We start from the raw sequence: 24,624 nt of genomic DNA on the forward strand, positions 1-24,624 counted from the left end.
CAGTCTCGATCTCTGCTTCCCCTGCAAGCTGTCCTTCCCCCATTCTCCTTATCAGATCTGAAATCCATCAACCTGCTGTTGGATGAAACTTCTCCCACATTGATAGCCAGTTTTGTACATTATTTTTGACTTTTGCCCATGGAAACAGCAGAGATGGCTGCTGATCAAGGAGTCACTCCATCAATATAATGCTCAATGCTAGGGAGAAGTGTTAATATTGCTGCTTTACTTTGCATCCTGGATGCATAGAGTTCACTTAATCACTTTGGGTTTGAAAGCATCCGTGAGCATTAAGGTTAAGGAATCAAGTCCCACTGTTCAGGTATTGTTCTCAGCCTCTGCTAGTCAGTGGGTTAAAAAAAAAAAAAAACATCTCCATAAATGATTTTTTTTCTTTATTTTCAGCATGGAGACTTTCTACATAAATAAATGTTGCCCTGAAGCACTTGTAGTCCAGTTGTTACTGCTTTGTGCTAGTGGTGAAGGATCCCAAAGAGAATGGAATATAAGGTAATGATATCCTAAAATGAAAACAAAGCCAGGAAGTGAATTTCTGTATTTCTTACTGGCTGAGCTCATAGAAATGCAGGAATAAAACAGAGCATCAGAAACAGGGAATGAAATGCAAGTGCTTTTTTTTTTTTTTTAATAATTTGAATCATTGAGTATGCTCTGAAAAAACACTTGAGGCAATGACTATTTTTCTTAAGTAGGAAATTTTAAAGACATTATTCTGATGCAAAGCCATGTAATGTTGCTAGAGAAAGACACCACTTCAGTGATCTCACCTGTGCTTTTTTTAAAGGGATGTGTCTGGGGGGCAGAGGTGCTCCTGGCCTGTTTTGCAAAGATCAAAAGCTGACAAGCTATATGGTTTTGGCTGTGCCTTCAGTTTGGTATTTTTTCTATGTAATCTGCCATGTAGGTATCTGAGAGGCTAGAAGAGAGAGCAATGGAAGAGAGTCATTAGTAAGGAAACTGTTCAGTGCTGTGAGCTGAAAATAAGGAAAAGATTTATCTGCAAACAGGGAACGGTGTTTTAACCAAAAGGGATGGTTGGAAAATGTGTTGTTAGAGGGGGGGGGCTGCGATTTGTACCTGCAGTGTGGGCTGTACATCTGGAGCAGCAGTGGAGGGGTGTGCATTTGCATGGAGCCTTGCATACGAGTTGGGGATGACAGCGTGCTATGGACATTTGGGTACTTCTATTTATGAGGCCATGGTTTGTGTCCCAGTGCGTGCTAGAAGGACAGCATGTGTTCAGCCAGCGTGCATTTGCCTGACTTTACAGATTTAATGCTGTAACGTCAGCCATCAGTCTGCCTCTAATGTATGGCTCTCGGTGAATATCCCAGCCCTGTCCGTCGTGTGGGAGCCCAGCAGATGGAGCAGTGTTCCTGTGCATGAGGAGGTGTGGGGCCGCATCCAGAGCTGCGCTGTGCAGTCGAGCCGATCTGCCCCAGTGCATCTATGAAGCACGGAATAAAAGGTTCGCTATAAGAAATATATGTGAGATTGCCACTCTCTGTGTGCGCGGTGTTGTGTGATATATATGTAAGATTAGTGGAATGGTTTATGTAGAAATATATCAGCTTTTCTAAACTTTGTATGCTCTGCTGTAGATTGTTTTTATCTGAGCCCTAATTTACAGCTAAAACTCAGACAAGGGCATATGAAAGTAATCTTTTTGATCACATTGCTATTTTATGATAACGATATGCTTTATTATTTTTAATAAAACAGTGATAGCTGCTGTTTGCTGTGTTCCCACAGCAGCAGCCATGAGCAGTGGCACAAACAAGAACAGAAAATCCTTCTCCATCTCTTTTTCTTTTTTTCTTCTTAATAAATAATTGAAGGAGAAAACAAGAAAAATATGGTGTAGGATCTAAACAATAAACAAAAACCAGGGTCAGAGCACAGGGCACATGCTTTCTTCTCCTTTAAACCTGACTACTCATATTTTTTTTTTCTTGCTGTGACAGAGAAATGTACTCAACTCTTTTTGTACTGAATTGTATCTCAGAAAAACATTTTTATATATGGAGGGCTGAGTGGTGTCACATTTTTAATGGCACATTTTCATCTGCTTTTCAGTGATGGAACTGAGCTCTGCTGCTGTGCAAGCACAGCCCGGCCAGGTTACGTGCTGAGGGCTCTGCCTGCCCTTAACTACCTGCTGTGAGTCTCAGCTGGTGCACTCAGGTAAGTCTGCAATAAAGGGGGTCAGTGCCTGGCACCTTAAAGCTAATGAGAATTAAGCCACTTCATAGGTTTTCTCATCTCTTTCATAATCAATGGAGCGACTACACCATCTCCACTCTGCCTACAGACATTGTGCTGGTGTCCATGCATCTCTGCTCTCTTCTCAAACTTACTTATTCCACCATACGTCCCTTGGGCATTTAATCTCTCCCTGTGAGGCCACACTGCTGTGAGATCCCTCCATAGCATCTTGCAGTCCATCAGTCTGTCTCTGTGGCCAGGGCACCCAGTGTTCAGTGATAACGCAGCATTTCAAACACTGTAAAGTATTCGACTGCAAAGCAGACCTAACAGGAATGTAAATAGCTTCCTCTGAACATGGGTATTTTGCATCACTGAGGAATGTCTTTTTGGCAAGCTTCCCTCTTTTCAAGAGGGCTAAATTTGGCTACTGTTCAGCCATCCTACCTAGTTACATGAGATAAGCAATAGAAGTGAACTGGGGGTTGCTGTGTTAACCACCCTGTATTTTATTCACCATGTGTCTGTATTTTCTAGAGTTGTGCCTGTAGCAGGAATAGTAGCCTCTATCTCATTGTTTTAGCTCCTTTTAAAAAAAACTAATGGGAATGGCTAAAAAGTGCTAGCTAACAAATAGATTTAAACTTCAGCTTGACCTCCTTAGCCAAGCAAAACGAAAAACCGAGAAGGGATTAATTTGCTTCCTATGACCACATCTGTGAGGAAGAGCTGAGGATAATGATAGCAAGACAACGAAGGGGGATAGATTTGTCATGAATTAATTTAGGATGCTGAAAGCTTCCTTATGTCTGGTCAGGGGAGTTCTGGGACATCACCTTGGTGGGAGCAGTCGGGCAAAACAACACAGCTGTCTTTTCAGCAGAGTATCCTCAGGGCATGAGAGAGATTAGGATGAGTCCTGTGGGGCCTGGACGCTGCCAAGGGAGCTCTTCACAGCCCTTGCTTACTCCTGCATTAAGGCCATTTAATGCCCTAGTTAGAATAACTCCAAGGTACAGAAGTATGCTTGCTTAAGACTGACTTCTGAGTCTTGCAGTTGTAGTACTCAAAATAATTTTTACCAAGGGCTCTGGTTTATGTTGGGTACAGAGAAGGAACTTAAAGTATGGAGTTCTGAGGATTACGTGTGTATTTTCTGTGAGAGGTGATTCAGTTTTAGCATTGGTTCTTTCTAAGAGAATCTTTCTTGGATGTTTAACCTTGGGCCATGTATGGAAGCCATCATACATTGTTCAGAGAAACTGCTCTGTGTTCTGTGCTGGGGTTTGGTGCTGAGATGGAAGTGGCACTTCTTGCTGATCCCTCACTGCTAGCAGGTATTGCTGTGATCCCCTGGGATGGATCATTGCTGCCCACAGAGCCGTGGTGGCACTTCCCAGGCAGGAGGGCTGCTGTAAGCCAGGCACTGCAGCGATTCAGCACGCACTGCAGCAGTGTATTCCAGCTTTGTACTGCCAGGATGGGGGTCCAATCTATCTGATCCATCTGTTGTCAAATTAATGTCCAAGCTGGCTTTTGGATTCAGGTCTTTCACAGGGAACAGTGTGAGTGACAGCTAGGGGAAAGAACAGAGAGATGTGAATGTCCTGTGCTATAACTCTTGAAGACTGAAGTAGTTGGTATTCATGGTTCAGCTCAGCTTTGGCACAGCTCTCTGAAATCATAAGTTACACAGAAGAAGAACCATGTGTGCTCAGATACCCTAGATCTTTTTTTATTGTTATTGTACTAACTCTTCATTTCTAAGTAGCTACGTGCCAGATGCATGACATTTCCCATCTTGCTTACAACAGAATTTTAAATTATGAAAACACTTCTTTCCTGAACTTTGCTGAAAGGACGTTGAAAGCTCCATGATCATTTTGCGTCTCCCAGAGAGGTAGTCCATAAACTCCCAGCACTTTGCAAATACCACAAGATCATATTTTACTAGATTATGAAGTTTGTGCACTTCACATTAGTAGTACTAATACCTCAGAGGAACAAAAGAACATTTTTAGCATTTCATTTGCATAATGGCTGAAGTGAGAATTTGTTCCTTGTTGAATAGGTACCCTGGGGGTCCTTTGATTTGCTGTAGCACTCTGTGCAGCATGGAAATAACACAGAAGTTAGTAGCACCAATGGAGCTTAGGTACTTTCCGGCTTGTTGATGTCTTACTACTCAAACTCCATTAACTTGCCACCTGCAGACTTGGTAGCTTCATGTATTTGTTTATAGCAATGCTGATTAGCCGACCGTTAAACACAGTGAAACCTGTGATTTCAAGTAAGTGTCATCCGAAAGGCAGATTTAAGTTGCACCAGGGGAGGTTCAGGTTGGACATTAGGAACAATTTCTCCTCAAAAAGAGCAGTGATGCACTGGCACAGGCTGTCCAGGAAAGGGGATGGAGACACCATCCCTGCAGGTGTTCAAGAAAAGAGTAGATGTGGCACTGAGTGACATGGTTTAGTGGGCATGGTGGGGATGGGTTGGACTTGATGAACTTAGTGCTCTTTCTAACCTTAATGATTCTATGATCTCAACTTAAATAAAAATACTTATTTGCTATATCTGAGGATGTACACACAAAGATTTGTACAAAGGTCAGTTCTTAGTGACAGCATAAGGGAAGGCTGTAGACAGCAGCGTGTTTGGGAGAATGGTGCTGAGAAACCTGGGGCACCCTGCCATTACCTGGTGTGGTTTACCCACGTTCAAATGGGCAGGCAGAGCTGGTGCCTATGCTGTGCGTGGCCCCACCTAAAGATCGTGACTCTGATGGACAGTGAGCAGGAGAAAAGTCTTACGGAGGAGATGCAGAGAACCAGGGAACTGGAGGGAGTTTCTGCATCACGCAAGGCGGCACAGTATGTGAGCGAGTCCTCCAGCCAGAAGCTGTTTAGCACAACAGCTGTCAGTGCAGGATCCCAGTGAGGCTGATGCTGACAGCCCGGCCCTGCCCTCAGCTATCACATACCCTCCAGGCTTATCCATTGTGGCAGAGCTTTCCCTGCAAGTGAGAATCGGAAAGCATTTGCTTGGTGCAGTAGAGTGACCACAGGCTATCCTTGTCCTAAAACATGTGTTGACAACTGCTTCTGGCATGGGAACAGTGGACTCAAATTGCTAACCCTCATGCAAAAAAAAAAAAATCCCATAAAACTTATTCAAGAACTTCTTGCTCCATCCAGGAATGCACCTGACCCGTTATTGCGTAGTATTGTGCTTATTGTTTGATACTTGCAAACTCAAAGAAGGGGGAGAAGATGTTGTAATGACACGAAAGGAAACTAATGAAAATTAAGTAGGTGCATTTAAAGAGAATTAGTTAAACTGTGTTTAACCTAAGTGTGAACGATCATTCAGAATTAGTGAAGTATTCATTTGCTATGATTTACTTTGAAAGTGGATGAAGGTAAATTGAATTAAGGCCTCTTTAATTCTAAATAGAAACATCTACATAGGAATGCAATTTAACTAATCTGTTCTGAGAGTTAATTTGAATAATATATCCAGGCCTGCAAAAGCAATGTGGGGCAGGGTCTCAGTTTGAAGGATCAGATTTGCTTATAGCTTGGGCACTGGTAAGTGCTGAAGGATCGTTAGAAAGAGTTCCCCTTCCCAAGCCATGCAGGGCACTCAGGCATCATGGAGTATTTACAAGCAGCTCTGCCTGGGCACTGCAGCTTCTGGCACAGCTTTCAGAGCCGTGGCTCAGTGGCCCTTCCCTTGGTAAGGACTAACAAGTGGCTGTTAGTTCATGGGACTATCACTTAAAATCTCAGGTGGAACTTCAGAAAAGAGGCTTTCTAGAATTATTCAAAAAAATCAGCAATTTTTTAACGATCAAATTGCAAAGAGGTTTTAATTAACCCTTTCTGCTTCCAGATCACAGTGTAAATGCTTGCTTTTTTTGGCCAAAATTTCCTGTGCATTCCAACCCAAGAAGGAGCATGCAGGTGTAGTGTCTATACTGCTGCAGATTGATATATTCCTCTGTTCCAGCCTCCCCACCCCCCAAAGACTACACTTGTCTTAATTTCCTCTCAATTACACTCAGGCATTAACTAATACTGACTAACTACAGCCCAAAATAATTATTGCTATCTGTTCCCTTTGTAAATATAACTTCAGCACTGAGCTAGAAGAATAATGGCATATTTACAGAAGGCAGCTAATTAAATTGAGCTTCAATTGCTTTCAGTTTGCCAGAAGGAGCCATTTTCACAGCAAAAAATGTGTGCAAGCCTGCATGCTTACCAGGAACAACTTGGTATAACATAATTCAGAGTTCCCAAGACAAAAATTCAGTTCAAGACAAATTTACACTGGCAATAAAAATCTCATTAAGGAAGATATGAAGATCTCTCTACTACACCACGACAGTTAAAAGAGGTTATCATTTTTTTCAGTTTATTTAAGGAACAGTATATATTTCATTGTTCCAGAGCAGCTGTAATTGCAAGTGTCTTTCAAATGCTGCTTGCAGTAATGCATTTGTCTTATGTCTGTAACTTCAGAACCAGCCTCTTGATGTGTCTTCATTAGGAAGATCTCCAGCAGAAGAAGCTGGGGTTTCCAAGCTCTTCAGTGTTCAGTTTTTCCTAATTTTTCCACCCTTAGCTCCTGCACTTTGGAAATTCTCTCTTGCCCCCACGATTCAATCAACTGCAAGGATTTCCTGTGATCACAATTTGTCTCCAAATGTTTGCACCCTCTTTTGTTCCTTTGAGATGAAACCGTTCACGATAATTACAGAACAGCAGTCCTTGACAGATCAAAGTTTGAAGGAACCGTTCTTGTCAGAGCCCGTTACCAGTCCCCAGGGCCTTTTCTGTTTTGGGAAAAAACAAACAAACAAACCAAAAATAAGAAGATTGTTTCAGATTTTTTTTCTCTTTATAATGAAGAATTGTGTGTTTCTTGTCCCACTGTTCAAACAAAGCCTAGTGCAGAGATTATTTACAGTTTTCTTCATTGCAATAGTTCACCGAGCTGGATTGAAAGCTGATTTTCTTCCCTTGTCTGCATATCATTCCTGAAATTGTTTTAATCTGTTGGAAGCAATAGTTTGGCAGATATCAGCACTTTTCCCATGTTTAATTAATTCCTTTAATTTTCTGGTAAATGAGAATAATAGGGCTTAATTTTGCTTTTTATGTAAAATTGATTGGTAATTATGGAGATCACAGGAGATTTGGCTTTACAAACCAAAATTAAATGACCTCTCAGTGAGGATGACTTGGCACGTCTCCTTCACTTGTCCTGTGAAAGCAGACATGGCATGGAAGCAGATGTCACCAAGCTGCCTCTAGGTTACAGGAAGATGAAATATGGAAATAAGTTACTTAAAAATATATTACCTGAATGGAAACTAGTACAAGTTTCAAGAATTAAACATAACCCACTGTACAAAGACCATTTCTACCAGTTCCTTGTTGGATATGATGCTGTTTTCTTATCAAGATGTGACACTGCCATGTCTCAGAGGGCTGAGGAGAAATCAGATAAATCGATTATAAGAACACTTGAGCTTGAAAAGCAGAGTTGGGGTTGAGGCTACGTGTCTTCAGCTTCTGTTTCTGCCACAGATGACTTCTTTATATTCTAACAAATTACTTGTTTCTTCCTCCTCCTGCAACATCAAGTTTATAATGCTCTTGGTCTGCTTTGGCTCATTTGAGTGTCAATGCTCAGTGGAAAATGGTGTAACAGGCTGGAGACCTCTATGTGCTGCTGAAACACAGATGGTGAATTGTATCATAAGATGTGAAGCAGCATCTGGTGGCTTGTGGTTGTCTCTAGTGGCCCCAGGAGTTGATGGGACACAGATGCCTCAGGTGACCTCTTTCTGTTCCATTTTCGATGAAATTGGGTTGAATATTATAGAAAATTTCTTCTCAGAAAATGTGGGGTGAGGTTGCCCAGGGAGGTGGTGGAGTCACCGTCCCTGGTGGTGTTCAAGGGAAGGGTGGATGTGGCATTGAGGGACATTGTTTAGTGATATGGTGCCGATGAGTTGATGATTGGACCGGATGATCCTAGTGGTCTTTCCAACCATAACGATTTTGTGATTATAAATCTTGGCTTAAGTTTGGATAGTGAACAAACAGGAGCAGAACTGCACCTTCCTCTCTGCAGAGAGCCCAGGACTGGGCTGGCCTCCACTGGCCCCCAGCTGCCACCTGAGTTGATGCTACCTCCATACTGTCCCCTAGTTGAGGGTGTTTGGTTGTACCAAGGCTGAGGGGATGAGATAGGGCAGGCTGAGCACAGAGAGAGGAAAGAGCTTTTGTTGACCTCTGTTGGAAATACCATGTATATTTGCGGGGATGGGACAAGCTACAGGGACTTCTTTGAATTTAGCTTCAAAATCTAATTTCAAAGGCAACTGCTTGCAAATTTCCAACTTCTTTTAGTCTTAATGTTGAAAGCCCCTCACATTCCCCCAGTGGCAGTGCTCAGCAGGCCTTGAAATTATTTCCAGAGTGGATCTTAAGTTTCAAAAGAGGAGGAACATGAGGAAAAAAACAATCTAGATTCTCCTCAGCAATGCTACATCAATACTTGGCTGATCTGTATAATGCTAAGCACAGTGAAGCAGAGCTGAGCTACCAGTTGCTAGCTAACGAGAGGATTAGCTATGCCTGCAGATGGGCTGGAATAACTTAAGCAAGAGGGCAAACGTACAGAAAGTCAAACTCTGAGGGAGGGAGATGCTGCTTTTCCCCTGAAGAGCATTGGCTGCACAAACAGTAGGCAGGAAAGCAGAGTGAAAGCAGTTGTTTGGCTGAGGCTTCAGGAGAGTTTTTATAGTGAATCAGCGCAGCTTTGCTTAATATTTGTTACTACTAATAATTGTATTTATATTCTTGGCCAGCCCAAGTACTTAGAGGTGTATATGTGATAATCAAATTCAATCAGAATGTATTCACAAGCTCTCAAGTAGGATCCATTTAACAAATCACATCCTCCAAGGATTGCTGGAGAGCAGGGAAATCAAAGGCAGTGACAACAAAGAGCTTTCAAAGCCAGGAAACAGTGCAGTGATGCCTTCTATTGATCTGGGAAGGGGCTGGGTGAGAGTCCTGCCTGGGTGCGGCAGGGGACAGGAGCAGTGGTAGAGCAGTCATCTGCCATGACCTCCATTTCATGGTTTTGCCCAGAATCAGCATCAGCCAACAAGACAGGGTCATGTTGTGAACTCTTCATAGACTTACAGAGTGTCTTAGATTGGAGGGACCTTAAAGATCATCCATTTCAAACCTCCTTGCTACGGGCAAGGCTGCCCCCCACCAGCTCAGGCTGCCCAGGGCCCCATCCATGGCCTTGAGCACCTCCAGGGATGGGCACCCACAGCTCTGGGCAGCTGTGCCACTGCCTCACCACCCTCTGAGTACAGAATTTCTCCCTAACATCTAACCTGTATCTCCCCTCTTTTAGTTTAAAGCCACTCCTCTTAACCCTTCTCTGTACCAGTACAGTCCTGTATTTCCTGTGGCTTACTGGGATTTCATATGACTCAAAAGGAAAGCTGCTATTTTGGAGGGATCTTGGTTGTTGCAATAGCTGGGAGAGCAAATTACTTAATCCTGTGCTTAAATGTTTACATTTAACGTTTGTTTAAAAATTTTCTGTTTATGTTGAAACACAAAGCATTGCTATGCCACCATAGAAGATGAGCAATATTTCCATCTTTTTAAATACGGAACAAAAATGTTTGCTGGTTCTTTCTGCATTTTCTGCATGGTGTTTGACAATTTTTCCATCCTTATCTAATATGAAATCTGCAAACTTGCTAGGATTTAATGTCATGCTATTATATTAAATTTCCATATTTTTATTATTCTACAAGTCATAGAACTTCCATTGATTCCTTTTGGTTCCTTTTTGAAATAGTCTGCTCTCCCTTGTTGCTGATTTATGCTTTTTGAGATCAGAGCTGCTATTTTTCCCTTTGTGATTGAATTTTTAAATTGTTTTTACAGCTCTCATTAAACTGCGTGTATTTTCCTTTTTAACAGAAGAAGCTTTCTTTCATGATTGTAGGCTTTTATTTATTTATTTATTTGTACCTCCCAGATATTATTTGCTCACACTTTATTTGCCTCAGTAGCATTGTGGGTTGATGTTTTGTTGGGTCTCTTTTTTCAGAGCACCAGCAGTCAACGTTAACGGTTGAGATTTTATCTGCACAAAAAGAATGAAATGTGGTTGTGAAGCTGTGATGAATATTTAGGTTGGCGATTTGTTCTTTTTATCTATTTTTTCACCCAGGGAGATTGACTGCTGAACCACCCTCATGCAACTGCTATATTTTTTGGTTAGAAAATCCCAGCTTCTAAAGCATTTCCCAAAGTTGGGCCCCTGTGGTAATGTAACTCCTTCAGCATATTATGGGAGGTGTATTTTAGCGGGTCTGGAGGGCTGTCAGGGTGATGACTCTTAATGCACTGTGGTAGCCTATGCTAACTGGGTCTTAAATTTATAGACAAGTCTATAATTCTGTTTTCTTTGTGTTCAGGAGGCTAACACAGCAGTTTGAGTCAGAAAAGAACAGGAACTATGGCTATGGGTGTATTGATACAGATGTGAAAGATGCATGTTCAGTAGAAGACTAGGAAAGGAAGGTGGTCTGGAAGACACTGAGATGCCTAGCTGCTTTCTGATGTTGGGAGGTCTTCCTTAGTAGCCCATCAGCTGCTCCAGAGGAACGAGCAGAGCCTGAAGCTTCAAATACCAAAATGTGGTGAGCTGAGACCTGGGGTACTGCTGCCTGGAGGAGATGGGTTGGGGCATGTGGAACACAGCTGGATTAGCTCTGCTCCTTTCTCACAGCAATAGGAGCCATGAATCACAGAATCATTAAGGTTGGAAAAGAGCACTAAGATGATCATCAAGTCCAACCATCAACTCATCACCACCATGCCCAATAAGCTATGTACCTCAGTGCTGCATTGACCATTTTCTTGATTGCCTGTGATTTAAAAATCTTCTCTGTGGAGTGGTGGGCGCTGGTTTAAGCATGTAGGTATTGGTCAACTGTGGGAGCTGGTGGTGATTCCTCGAGGCAGTCATACCCCTTTGCCTGAGGAGTCAGTGGAACAATCAGATTTTGGCTTCAGAGAAATCTTCACTGGCTTGAACAAGTGAGACATCCACGCTGCTTATTCTGTGCTTTTAATGTGCTTATTGGCCGTTAATTTAGCATTTGACAACGAAGCTGGGAAGAGATTATATTATTTTCCCTTTTCACATTTTTTCTATAAATTTATTCTTCATGGCCCTGCAGAAACCAAGTTTCCCCCCTATTGTTCTTGTTATTGGCATTATACATAGATAAAACAATCTAAGAGAGTATTTTTCCTAGTTAGGCAGAGCAGAGATACGATGTACCATGGGCGCATCTGTCAACATGATGCCCCTGCCTGTCTTTATTTTTGCAGTTTGCTTGTGGTCCATTTAAAATTAGATTACAACTGATTGGTTCCTGCGTTCAAACTACTTCACACAACACTCCATCCACTGGCGTATAAAGCAAAGCTGAGGCGACTGGAAAGCCTAAGGGATCAATTCCAAATATCACTGTGTAATAAAAACCGTATTTCCTTAATTTTTTATTGATTCAGCACTCATTCTCCTGTAATGCTGCTGTGGTAATATTAAAACTCAGTGACTGACAGTGGCATCACATGGAAGTGATTTAAATAGCAAGAGAAGAAAGCAGGCTTTGTTTTTGCAACCATTTGGTTCTAACTGGCCCAGAGGATATTTCCCTTGCAGGGAGAGAATACACTCTGCACCTTTTACCCTTTGAAATAAATCCTCTGTATTTCTGTCAGCCCTCTACCTGTCTATGAAGTCAACAGGTCTCTTGCTGCTGGCTCTGCTAGGTGCAGCCTGAAGATCTCAAAAGCAAGCATGAGTATTTGGTTTGTACATGGAAGCAGGGTTTTTTGTCTAGGGGAGGGTCCTGATGTTTGCTCACATGCAGACCCTGTGTGATACGCAGTGTAAAACACATGAAAAAGAGCACTCCTGTGAATTGCTAGGAGTTTGGTAATTAATAATTGCAAAATGTGTGCTCCTTGCAGAGGATCTCATGAGGTTTGGAAGCACAGAGCCTGTCAGTGAGGTGGGAGCTGAGTGTTAAGCTCCCTGAAGGGCCTGGAAATCCTGGCCTGCCTGTGGGGAGTGGGTTGAAATTGTGTTATGTGTTGTGAACCTCCAGAGCCTGCAGTGCTGTGCTGATGAGAGACATTGCTCAGCTTCTGCTGCCCGCGAGGCTTTGTGACTGGGGAAGCACAAATGAAGGAAGTGGCTAAAAATGAAATAAAACTGGTAAGAAGATGTATGGGGGCTCCAGAGGCTGGATGCTAACTGGTTTCTCTGTCAAGACAAGTTAATCTGCTCTCATACACATCCCCAAACCATAAAGAAGCCATGGCCTAGGGTCCCTGTCTGGCCTGGGAGATGGTAATGGGAGCAGCCTGCTGAGAGGTCTGGCAGCTGGTATTTCATGTTGGAGGAAGCATAAATCTGCAGTGTTCATGTCCAAAACTTGAAAACAAAACCCAGGGCAAGTTCGATCAAAATTACCCAGGTTGCGATTTGCCCAAAACAGCCACAAAAACTGAACTTGGATTAATGTGCACGTGGCCCAAAACTGCTCAGTGCCATTTATGGCAGATGTGAAGGCAGCCCACGTTGACACCAAGTGACCATTTCAATGGCTGTGCACACACTGTGCTCGCTGTCAATGCCAGATGCAGACTACAAGTGACAAAAGGTGGCTCAGCCCTCGGTCTACAACGTCCCACAGCTGGGAGCTGCTTCTGATCCACAGCTCTGGATTTGTGTTGGTTCGATTGATACTGAATGAATACTGAGTGGGCCTCTAAGATAAAGTCATTATTTAGGAGCTCATTAAAGTACTGGCCTTGAAAAAAAATTCCCATTGCTAATAACCTCTTCCATCACTCTGTCGAGGACTGCAGCTTCCTCCTTCCCCTAGAAGGCAGCTTGGGCAAAAACAAGTCATTGGGTTCCTGGTGAAGGATCTTGGAGCTGTGGCTTTGCTGGCAACCAGGGAGGTTTCCCACTCCTCCCCTGGGAGCCCACCTTCCCTCTGGCTGCTGTATAAAGACCCGCTGCAGCTTATATAAATACTAATTTGCACTAATGGCATTTAATCCTCTTCAAACCGTAATTTACAGTATCAGATTATTATCATAATATCTGATATACAGTTCTTAATGCTTTATTGTTATCCCATTACAGGGAGGTTCTGCTGGCACTGCATATTGTCTATTTCTCTTACAAATGTTCTACAGAAACCTTATTAATTATTAGTCTCATAAAACACCTGTTAATGTTACCATTTTAATAAATCTCTTTCTTAATTAAATTAGGTGGTTCTGATAGTAATCCTCTAATGTCCACTGCCTTTCTGTTCTCTTCACAGTCTGATTGTACAGTGGGAAGCAGTGCTCAATTATAATTGATGTAGGCCATAATTCAGAACCAAATTATAACATATAAAGCCATATGATCTTTGAGGAACATAATAGATCTCCACAAGAAAATGTCATTTGGATTGATTAGTGCTGTTTCTAGAGCCTTGTTAGAGGTGAGAAAAGGCTTAATTCAATAGGATCTTTTTTTCACTTTTTTTCTTTTTCTCAAATTCACGCACTCTATTCTCTCCTTGATGCACAGCCCCTAACTCAGATGCTGTGCTGTGCTCACAACACTTTCCCACTTGCGTGTATCAATTCTACAGCTGACTTTTTTTTTTTTAATTTCATAAAGGCAGACTACATGATGATTTTATTTAATGATTTAATAAAACTTTTCCTCCTGAGATAGGTGCAAGAAATCTTGCTGATCTATTACTGCTGCTACCCAAGCATGAAAGTATGGTTATATATGATACAGCAATACTGAAGCCATAAGCAAAAAAATTAAAAGTGCATCAGAACGAAGACTTTACCCTGGCTGGAAGGTGACTGGGCACCAGGAAGAGTTCTAACCCCAGAGCAAACATGCTGCTCAGTTGGGTCCAGGTCAGTTCCTCTCTGTTAGGGTATGCTGTGGGGAAAACCTGTGCTGGGGACCATGCTGGTGCTCACCCCACTCACATTCCCTTGTGTCTGGGTACCTCATGGCCTTGACTGCTTCTTCTCAGCTTTGTGAGTGGGGATGTGCTATAAGATTAGTGAAGGTTGCTTATCCTCGGGGCACCCTAAAGCAAAGAGCAGAGCTTTCCCACTGGTGAGAACCTTTTTCCAGACTTATCTTGTGATGGGGAAAGCCTCTTTACGCTGTTTTGCTGCCAGGCTCCCCTCCCATCACACTCATTTGCTTTCCCCACAGCAGCTACAGTCATTTATTGCCCAGAAAAGCAGCACAGCAAAATGTTATGTGTGGTTTTAGTTGATTTTAATATAACTCAGAAGCTTGCATTTGCAGCAGTTCTTCCTTGGGGCCTCCCTGGCCCTGCTCCCTCCTTTTACAGTTCTCCCATTGTTGTGGGCTTCAGTATTTGGCCCTAGAAAGCCACTGCTGGCTGCTCCTTGGCCCATTTTATCAGATGGGTCCCATCTCTCCCATTAACAAATAGAGTCCCATGGCTGCGATTTCTGAATCACATAGGAATAAACAAAAAAGGTCTTATGGCTTCTTTCCTAGGTGATGTGACACTGTTAAAATGGAAACCTATTATTTTTTTCTTTTTTAAAACTGAGTTACACACCAAAACTGTTTTGAAGAGAAAAAGCTGCAAGTTTCATGTGGAAGATATTGAAGTGAAATGTTTTGATTTTTTTTAAAATGGATTTGGATTATTTGCTTAATGTTTTCCCCTCTGTGAGATTTTTGTTGGTCCCCACACTCTCTGATGATAGCTTGTTGATACTGTGTATTTTTGATGACATGATATAGTGGACATGGTGATGATGGGTTGATGGTTGTACTGGATGATCTTAGTGGTCGTTTTCAACCTTAATTATTGTATGATCAGCTTTGATTGCTTGTTTGCTCAACTACAGATCTGTTGGATTTGGGGTTTCCCCTCCTGCCTCTAGTGAATTGTACAGCCAGGCAGAGACTGAGGGACCGATAAACAGTGAGGGCTTCAGTCTCGTGTCACTGTAAACCAGAAAGAGTTGGAAATCTACTGAAAGCATCTGTGGAGAATGGGCTTCTAAGGGGTCAGGTGTGACACAGGTAATTTGCAAGTCCTTGAAAACTCCATGAACAAAATGGAGACCTGCTTTGACCCACATAACCAAACTGTGAGCTTTTTGATAGCGCTTTACCAGTGCTTGATCTGCAGCTATTGCTTGTGGTGGGGCTGCAGGAACTGGGAGGAACAGATCCTGGAGAGTGCATTGAAGCCCTTGCTCTTGGTGCCCACACTTGATCTTTCTGTGGGAAAGAGAGGATGCCTTTTTCTCCATCCCCTCCTGGCCCTGAGCGGAAGATCCCCCATTCACATGCACACAATGTGATAATTGACAGCAGTTTCCTGGAGCTGAATGCTGCCTGCCCTGGGTCACTGTCAGCTTTTCCATCTTGCCTTTGCTATCTGATAGGAACTTCCAGCGTGGCACTGGGAGGGATGTGGTTCTTCAGATGATGAGCCCGTGTTGCTAAGAGACGGCTTCTGGAGGAGCAACAGTCATTAACTTGTTGGGAATGGATAAGAAACTGTGAATTAAAGTAATTTGAAAACACTTCTACCTTCATACATTAATTGCAAGCAGAGGGAAGTTATCCTGAGATCTGGGTTGTTCTGATTGCTCTTGCAGTGTGGCTGTCCTAATGGGTTTTGCATATATTTTACAGTGGGGCCGCAGCAGTGGGAGAGTACTGTTTTCCATCCTCACTGCCTCTCTGGGTGCATTTAACCTGTGCAGAGTGTGACAGAGCCCAGTGTCAACTCGGTGCTGCCTCTGCTCTATCCACAGAGAGGCATGGGGCTATTAACCAGTTAAATGTGGTGATGCTTACAAGCAGTGTGTGGCCCAGCCTTACCAAACTTTGGGAGATGATGAAGTGTGTCTGCTCTTGGTAGAGAGATGATGCAATAGGAGATTATCCATTAGTTATTTTGGTTTGGTAGAGCATTTTGTGGGAAGTTGCATGTCTCTGTAGGGAGAGGACAGCAGGGAACAGAGTCAGCCCTGTCCCAGGCATGCTCTACTTTATGTCAGCAATAATTCTTTGGACCATTTAACAGCACAGATTCACAAGAAGCATCTTCTGTCTTGGGAGGGCTGATCCTACCTAGTAGCACCTTCCTGACCAGGAGAACCTTTCTCCCTCTGCTTCGTTCCAGGGTGCTGTGATGGGATGTAGCAGAAAATCTGTGTGATTTCTCTCCATTTAGGTTGAGCAGAAAGAGCATTCTGTAAGAGAAGTGGGCCTCAGCAGAACTGAATGGCTCAAAGAATGGGTCCTATCAAGGCTGATAATCTTCCACAGCGATAGCGCAATGGATTATACAGTGATTGGATGTGGAGAGTGTGCTGACCTTAATCTCCCTTAACTCTAGTTTTCTCTCCCATCAGATAATAATAGAGAAATTACAACATGTGCCATAGAAGATTACACTTTGCAGATGGCTGATACAAAAATCAGAGACAATGCTAAAACAATTTAAAAACCCACAAATAAACCAGTGCATTCAGCTTCTTTGTGAGGCTGTGGCTAAGGAAACTGAGCCAGCCGGCCTGAAATGCACAATATCAATGTAAGCAGATCTTATTAAGATTCTGTGTGGCTGTTAGAGCATCCTCAGCCATTGCTTCGCTGCTAATGGGGAAGAGAGGGAGGTATTAGTTTAGACTACTTTGAGGCAGCACAGATACATGCAGGAAGCATCCTCTCTTGCTTGAACTTGTTTTTCGCTGACCTGCTATGCGATGAGAAGAGTGCCAAAAATACAGAAGAGTTGGCACGTAAAATCCGTGTCTATCTACAGCGTCAAGGCTAAAAAAAAGTCCTGAATGAGCCTTAGAGAGTCAACAAATCACTGAAATAGCAGCTAAAGAAGGAAGTTCAGCATGAGTTCAGCTCATTAAAATTCCCTCTAATGTATGCTCTTGAAAACCAGTGGGCTGAGCGTGATCCTGGTGAGAGAGGAAGGATGTGTGTGAACTTGTACACAAGTAGAAAATGGACAAGGTTGATGTGACCGACCTTCAGCATTGAAGTCTTATTGTTGCTGACATCTGAGATGGTCGTGTGGAAAGAAAAGATCAGTGGTGCTACTCTTAACTGGAGGTGGTAAGAAATCAGAGTTCTGCACAGCTTGCTTGGGCAAATCCACACTTGTGCGCAGCAGTGTGTGGCATACCATACAATCACAGAATCATTAAGGTTGTAAAAGACCACTGACATCATTTAGTCCAACTAGACCACTAATATTGCCCACTAAACCATGTTTGTACCACATGTCCACATTTCTTGAACACGTCCAGGGATGATGATACTACTGCTTCCCTGGGCAGCCTGTTTCAGTGCCTAACCACTCTTTTGGAGAAGATTTTCCTAATATCCAAGCTGAACCTTCCCTGGCACAAATTATGGCCATTCCCTCTCATCCATATTGATGATGTGGGCTTCTTCTAGTATTAACATGAGGCCTCAAGGGGGTTGGGGACAACTGGGTGAAAGAGTGGCCGTGATGGAATGTGAATGTAATGGTTCATTTAGAAAGCATGCTTTCGAAATGGCAGTATTTGGTTAAAAAGTAGATGATGCCTATGAATGAAAATATTCGTTTTCCATTCTTCCATGCAGACAATGTAGAAAAGGAAGACTTGAGCCTCCTGTGTGTACCTTATGCACATTTCTCATCAACTCCAGTGGGAGCTCTGCCGAGGAAGTGCAAAACAGGGCTGGTGACTTGATTTCCATTTATTCAATAGTTCTGAGATTGAAAACGATAGAGACTGGGCAGAAGAAATAACAGGGGCATCTCATATCCATGCACCGCTTCATTAAACATCTGAAAAAGGCAATGAAAAAGGAGAGATCGTAGAATAAGATTTTCAGACAGCAGAATGATAGCATAAAAGAATCTGTCCTCTGCTTGTACAACACGCATGGTCACAGAAATAAGGGCAGCAAACTATCTTACTGTATAATAGACAAGAATTTTCATAGTTGCTATTTTGAATGCACGGAAAGTAGAAAACTGCTTTACACAAGAGAGTCACTTGTTAACTCTGGATGTGTGATATGTGAATGTGTAACTGAGATAAAAAAATCACGTGGTCTTATCCTTCTTCTTGATGCGAGGTATTTGCATTCAGAAGCTCTAGAAGTTACATTGAGCAGTTAAGAAATATACGTCACCATATTGTAATGCTAACTGACACTGTGTGCAAGAAAATTGTCTTTGCAAAACTTATTTGCATTTGTTGCAGTTTTAAGCAGAAAATACTTGATCAAGCTTTGCCCCCTGAAATAGTAAAATAAAAGTGATGAGACCACGGATTTCTGCAAAACAGATTTCTGTTCCCCTCTACTCTGCTCTTGTGAGACCCCATCTGGAATACTGCGTCCAAGTGTGGAGCCTCCAGTACAAGAAAGACAGGGAGCTGTTGGAGAGGTCCAGAGGAGGGCCACGGAGATGATCAGGGGACTGGAGCACCTCCCCTATGAAGACAGGCTGAGGGAGGTGGGCTTGTTCAGCCTGGAGAAAAGAAGGCTGCGGGGTGACCTCATTGCAGCATTTTGATACCTAAAGGGAGCCTACAGAGGGGAGGGGTATCAACTCTTTGAAAGGGTTGGTAACTGCAGGACGAGGCGAAATGGTTTTAAGTTGAGGGAGGGAGATTTAGGTTGGACATCAGGGAGAAATTCTTTACAGAGAGAGTGGTGAGGTGCTGGAACAGCTGCCCAGAGAGGTTGTGGATGCCCCATCCCTGGAGGTGTTCAAGGCCAGATTGGATGGGGCCCTGGGCAGCCTGGTCTAGTATGAAATGGGGAGGTTGGTGGCCCTGCATGTGGCAGGGGGTTGGAGATTCATGATCCTTGAGGTCCCTTCCAACCCTGGCCATTCTGTGATTCTCTGAAAACTCCTGGAAAGTGTGATGGTTCCCAAAGGCAGGAATTGCTTTTCTGACCTTGCAGAGAGGTGGCCATGGAAAGCAGAGGGGTCTTCCCACTTTTAGACCCGTCCTATGGAAGTGCTGTAATCCAGCCTCTCATCCCCTCCTTTCTGAGTCTGAGTGGTGGTGATGGTGCAGTCCTGTGATTCATTAAACCTAAAGGGCCCAAGTCTGAGGGGTTTCTGTTTCTCCTTGATGATTGCTCTTTTTGCTTGTGAAGAGGTTGATCTAGAAAGTTGCCACTGTGTGTGGGTGATTTGTCTTTTAGCTCAGCTCCAGTACAACCTGGATGGTCCCTAGGCATGGTGGGGATGCTCCAAATACTTTCCTGATGGTAGGCAGGCTACCTCCACAATCCAGATGCATTACAGCTGAAAGAGGGAGCTGTGCTCCCTAATGGACACACGCCAGGTTTTTGAGCATCTACCATCTTCTCCTGATTATCCTCGTGTCAAGGAGCACTCTGCTCACTGCTGAACACCAACAGAGGCTCTTCTGAACCGTGGTGTGATTTTGTCTGTGCCTATTGCTTGGTGCTTGCAGAATGAAATGGAAGGCAGCAAGAGGGATGGAGAGTAAATGAGCAGTGTGAGGAGCCTGAGCTGAATTTTGGAATGGCAATTAGTGGTGCTGGTGGCTCTGAGAAGGGTAAGGAGTTGGCTTTCTTCTTTTATCTGTGTGATGCTGGGGGAACACCTGGCAACTCCCTCTTGATCCTTCTCTCACTGAAATGTTTTTCTGGGGAAGGAGTGCTTCTTTATCAAGAAGCAGCAATAAACTGAATATTGCAAAGTGGGACAACCAACTCTTATATTTCCTGCTAATGCAGGAGAGGAAGGCAAGGGCATTGCAGGAAGATATCATAGCCCCACAGGTACTGTAGCCCTTATGTGAGGATACCCCATAGGGGCATGACAACCCCTACAGTATGCCCCATAGGGGCATACAACCCCTACTTCCAGCTGGGCTTCCCAGCACATAACCCATTACTAACACAAATTGCACACACGTGGAAGGGAAATGATTCAAGTTGATCCTAAAGGATCCTAAAGGTTTGGGTTTTTTGGTTTTTTTTGTTTTGTTTGTTGTTGTTGTTGTTGTTTTTAATATTGTCTGAATCATCAGTATCTAATATCTCTTTTTTTTTTTAATGAGCTTGGTAAAAACAAAATGGAAAAGGGTGATACAAAGTCAGTTTTTAAAAGATACAGTTGTAAGTAATTTTGCTTTAAAATTAGATTTCAAATGGTGTCCCCCAAATGCTAAGAGAATGACAAAATTTTTGTCCATATAGGTATGTATGTATGTCTGACTTGGACAACACAACTGTTCAATAACATTTCAAAATACTTGTCTGAATCCAGATCTGCATATTCTAGAAGAAAAGATTTCTTTCTAAAAAAAAAAAAAAAAATCACTAAGCTTTCCACTGGCATCACTTCTGGGCTTGCCCTTGTGGCAGGAGGGATGTTGGTTCCTATCCTCCCAATAGATTTATTTATTTATTTATTTTAATTTTAATAAGGGAAACTTATGCATAGTGTAAACACACCAAAAAGCACATGCCCTATTGAATTTTCAGAGATAAGTATTTTAAATCCAGTCTTTCCCAAACCTCCAGACATGCATTATTTACAATGGAGAATAATAATGTAACAAAGCTGTATTATATTAAAATTGTTCCATAATATATTACGATTATCATTTTTTGTGGTTTGACTTAAGGTGCACAGTTTATATAAAACAATATGAATTATTTTATGTTACAAAAAATTATTCAGTGTGGGCTCTGTGTATTACAGTTATTAATCTTTCTATTTAAATGCAAATTTTTACTTTCAACGGAGAGCTAAATATACTTTTTATATAACTAATAAAACACGACTTTGATCTTCTGATCCCTTATCAAGGAGATGGCTTTCTCAGTTGTGCCTGGGACGTCTCTGCCTGAACATGGTGTTCTGTTACAGCAAGAATGCTTTCTTTGTAAATACGCTGGAAAATGTTTTCTGCTAAAAATGAAATATTTGTTCAGCAAGGTATCACTTGGAAAAATCCTCAATTGCTTTGTTTTTGTAATGAGAGAGAAGAGCCAAAACAGTAATGTCCTTTTTGTTGGGAGATGTGATGAAGGAGGGTGGTTTATCCTTAGAAATTCTTTGAGTCCCAGTGGATTTGCTCCTTTGAGAAACTTTATATCAAGGCTTCTTTGAGTAGGTTGGCGTCAGCCTTAATGGGACCTGGTAGAATGGCTCAGTTCTGGGAGTCAGGTTGGGTGATCAGAGCTCATCCTCATCCAGCCATGGCTGAAGAACCATCAGGCTTCTCCACTGCCAAAATGCTTGTGCTAGTAAGCTTCATGTTGGCTGCACAATACTGTACTGTTTGAGGGATATAGGTGCAGTTTGCTCTCTGTGAGAGTTGTAGACTTTTGCTTGGTCTCCTCTTTGCTTTCCATGGCTGCAGAAGGTGGGAGGAATGGCATAGTCAAACTAGAAGGAGGCTTCCAGTGTTTGATCCCCAGGCCTGCCACAAGCAGATGTTTGCACAGATCTTACTGTATGTGATGCTCAAGGAGAGAATCAACTCATAGCTATCAGGCAGCTCAAAGCAGAAATTATGTGTTATTTATATGATTTTAGGCTAATTTCTGCCAGTTCTTGTTCTGATAAGTACTGCTACTACTCTGAGCAGCTCCAAGGAGGGCTTCCTTAATGAGGTTTCTAGGGCCTGACTACCAACTCCCAGTGCTACCAAAGGATATTGAAAGCAGTAGGGCACCTCCATCTTTCACCCTTGCCTAAGCATAGACTGCCTGTTGCATGTCCTGAGGAATGCTGTGTCCTGCAGCTGGGATCTTTCTCATTTTCTCCCAGGTTCTGTGTGGGCATGTTGTCCTCTGTCTGCTGAACACCCCCGGTCTCCTTGTTAGTCTTGGTCTGAGTAACCCAAAGTGGGAGCTTGGCTGCTTCAGCCAGTGGAAATATGTGTAATTGAAGAGGCTATAGCAGGGAGCAGTGTTATAATTAGCTGGCCATATTAGGCATTTTACAATTCTGACACCTCACAAGAGTGGAAGTTTAATGAGGATGGAGAGAGGCTCAAAAGCAATCCATTTTCCTGGTAAAGAGTGTAATGAAGGTGTGAAATGATGCACAGCTAACTGAACCTGCCTGTAATAGCCTCTCTGTTATAATGTAGTGATCTGACAGACATTAGAAAAAACAGGACAGTGTGCATGTATGTGTGTGTGTATATATTATGTATATTCCTTTCCTTACAGTGGCAGGTATAATACAGCTTCACATGCAGGTCAGATGTGAAAATATGTAAAGAGATACTTAGGAACCAAAGTGTTCATTTGCAATGAGCACAGCTTGAGGAACGTGCTGCAGAACTGTGTCTTACAGAGGATATTTGGGGGATATATGGCCAAGAAACAGCCCAGGCTGGGCCAGCTCTGCTATGGCATAGTGTGGGTCTGTGACCCACTTGCAGTGCTAGCAGAAAACCAAAGTGCATTCCCTGCAGATCTGCCGAGGTGGAGAATTAGCTTAAAGTTGTTTTCTGACTATTTGCTTGAGATGCTGCTGCATCTCGGATTGTTAGTTTAAAATTAAGCGGTAGGAGCTGTAAGCAGCGTACTTTGTACAGTGAAACCCTGTCGCATGTCACTGTGATCACATCTCTTTGCCTTCATTTGTTACTAAAGCATCAGATTAAGGTGGGTGCAGAGGAAACTGGAATGAGCAGGGCACCTGTGTTGCTTCTGATGGCACATGGGAGTGATGGCACATGGCCCCTCTGAGGGACCCTTTGCACCTGGTGGTGCTTTGCTGTGCAGCAGGAGGTATTGGAACAGGTTGTCTAGGGAATGGTGGAGTCACTGTGTCTGGAGGTGGTCAGGAACTGTGGAGATGTTGGACTTGGTGATCTTAGAGGTATTTTCCAACCTCAGTAATTCTATGATTCCATTCTAGGAGCCCACCTATTGGTGGGAGCAACAGCCTGCTGGGCAGGGGGCTGATGACCAGACCTCTTGTAAACATCAAGCATGGAGGTGAAGTATGAAAAATGGGATAAACGCATGGCTAATTGTGATCAGGATGTAAATTCCTGAGCCAGTAAATTCTATCTCACACAATCAGTTCTATGCTGTTTCCTCTACTTGTCAGCACTTGCATGATATGGCTGAGCTTCCACATAGCTGCCTGTGGCAGATGGTGGAGGTTTGTCAAGTGCAATGGCAGAGCATCAGCATTCCGGCCCTCCTGCAGGGAGCACTGCATCCTGATGGGTGGCTCCTCTCAGGAACACCCAAATCCTATAGGAAAGAGACTTTTTGTAAAGATCTCCATCGCATTATTTATGATAAACAACACTTGTGTTTCCCTGCTGTGCGTAGGCTCTAGAGGCTTGCCGTTGCTTGTGCTCAAATTTGTTTTTGTTTAGTATGTCACAGGACTTGGAGCAATGCAGTTTTGGCAAAATATGTGGGAAGACTATAAACACCACATAAGCTTTCTTACGTACTCCACATCTTCTCCAGTATATTTAAATGATCCAGCTACGCAGTTACAGCACATCTATTAATACACGATAATACAAAGATGTAATTGTTTCATGGGCTCACTTAAGTTATATTTTTATGAAGAGAACAAGAGGATCCCCTGGGACACTGTTGTACAAATAACGAAGACAGGAGCTCAATTAGTGAAAGAAGAGAAAGGAAAGGTGAGGCATGAATAATGTAAAATAGAGCATAACTCAGCAGGCATATTAGTTTGTATAATATACTGTTTCTTATACATTAAAAGGCTGCGCTGAGGAGTGAAGCTCTCCCTATGGCAGTTTTCTAAACTGAGGTTGTCAGAAATTTTTTTGCAGTTTTCTGACTCGAGACAAGAAAAGTCGATTCCCTAATTCTAAATTGATGGAGATGTCACTTTGATACTTCTACTTACTTTTTTCATTTCAGAAAGAGCAGAAATTGTCCAGAATTATTTCTTCATTTTATGTGCCCTTGAGATTCCGACAAGGAGTGTTATTTTTTGCCCGTATGATTTTAGATTAGTATTTTTCAGGTGGGGATACATAAAAGTATGAGCCTCGACAGTTGACCAGAAAGTAAAGAAAATCAAGAAGTGAGTCTACAGAAATAAACCTAATCCCTATCCTTTTTCCTTAGAAGCCAACAGCATGTTTCCAACAAGGTGAGACTGGATAACAAAATGCTGCACTCTGGCCTGTGCCTGCAGAGCTCTTTGGT

At 42.8% G+C, this 24,624-nt stretch overlaps 1 protein-coding gene across 13 annotated transcripts in view; it reads left to right on the top strand.

Moving 5' to 3' along the window:
* The window catches only part of LOC116237322 (uncharacterized), a 227,617-nt gene that overhangs the window by 158,918 nt on the left and 44,075 nt on the right, over positions 1-24,624 (top strand). For all 13 annotated transcript variants that reach the window (XR_016470133.1, XM_090148353.1, XM_090148343.1 and 10 more), the window contains 3 exons: positions 406-510; positions 1,356-1,489; positions 2,098-2,205. Coding sequence is in view for 12 of the 13 variants with exons in the window: in XM_090148353.1 (XP_090004479.1) it covers positions 406-429 (24 nt within the window). In the remaining variant the exon portion in view is untranslated. The remainder of the gene's footprint in view (positions 1-405; positions 511-1,355; positions 1,490-2,097; positions 2,206-24,624) is intronic.

The sequence above is a fragment of the Phasianus colchicus genome, chromosome 11, assembly GCF_987193195.1.
Source record: "Phasianus colchicus chromosome 11, bPhaCol1.hap1.1, whole genome shotgun sequence".
Classification (NCBI taxonomy): Eukaryota; Metazoa; Chordata; class Aves; order Galliformes; family Phasianidae; genus Phasianus; species Phasianus colchicus.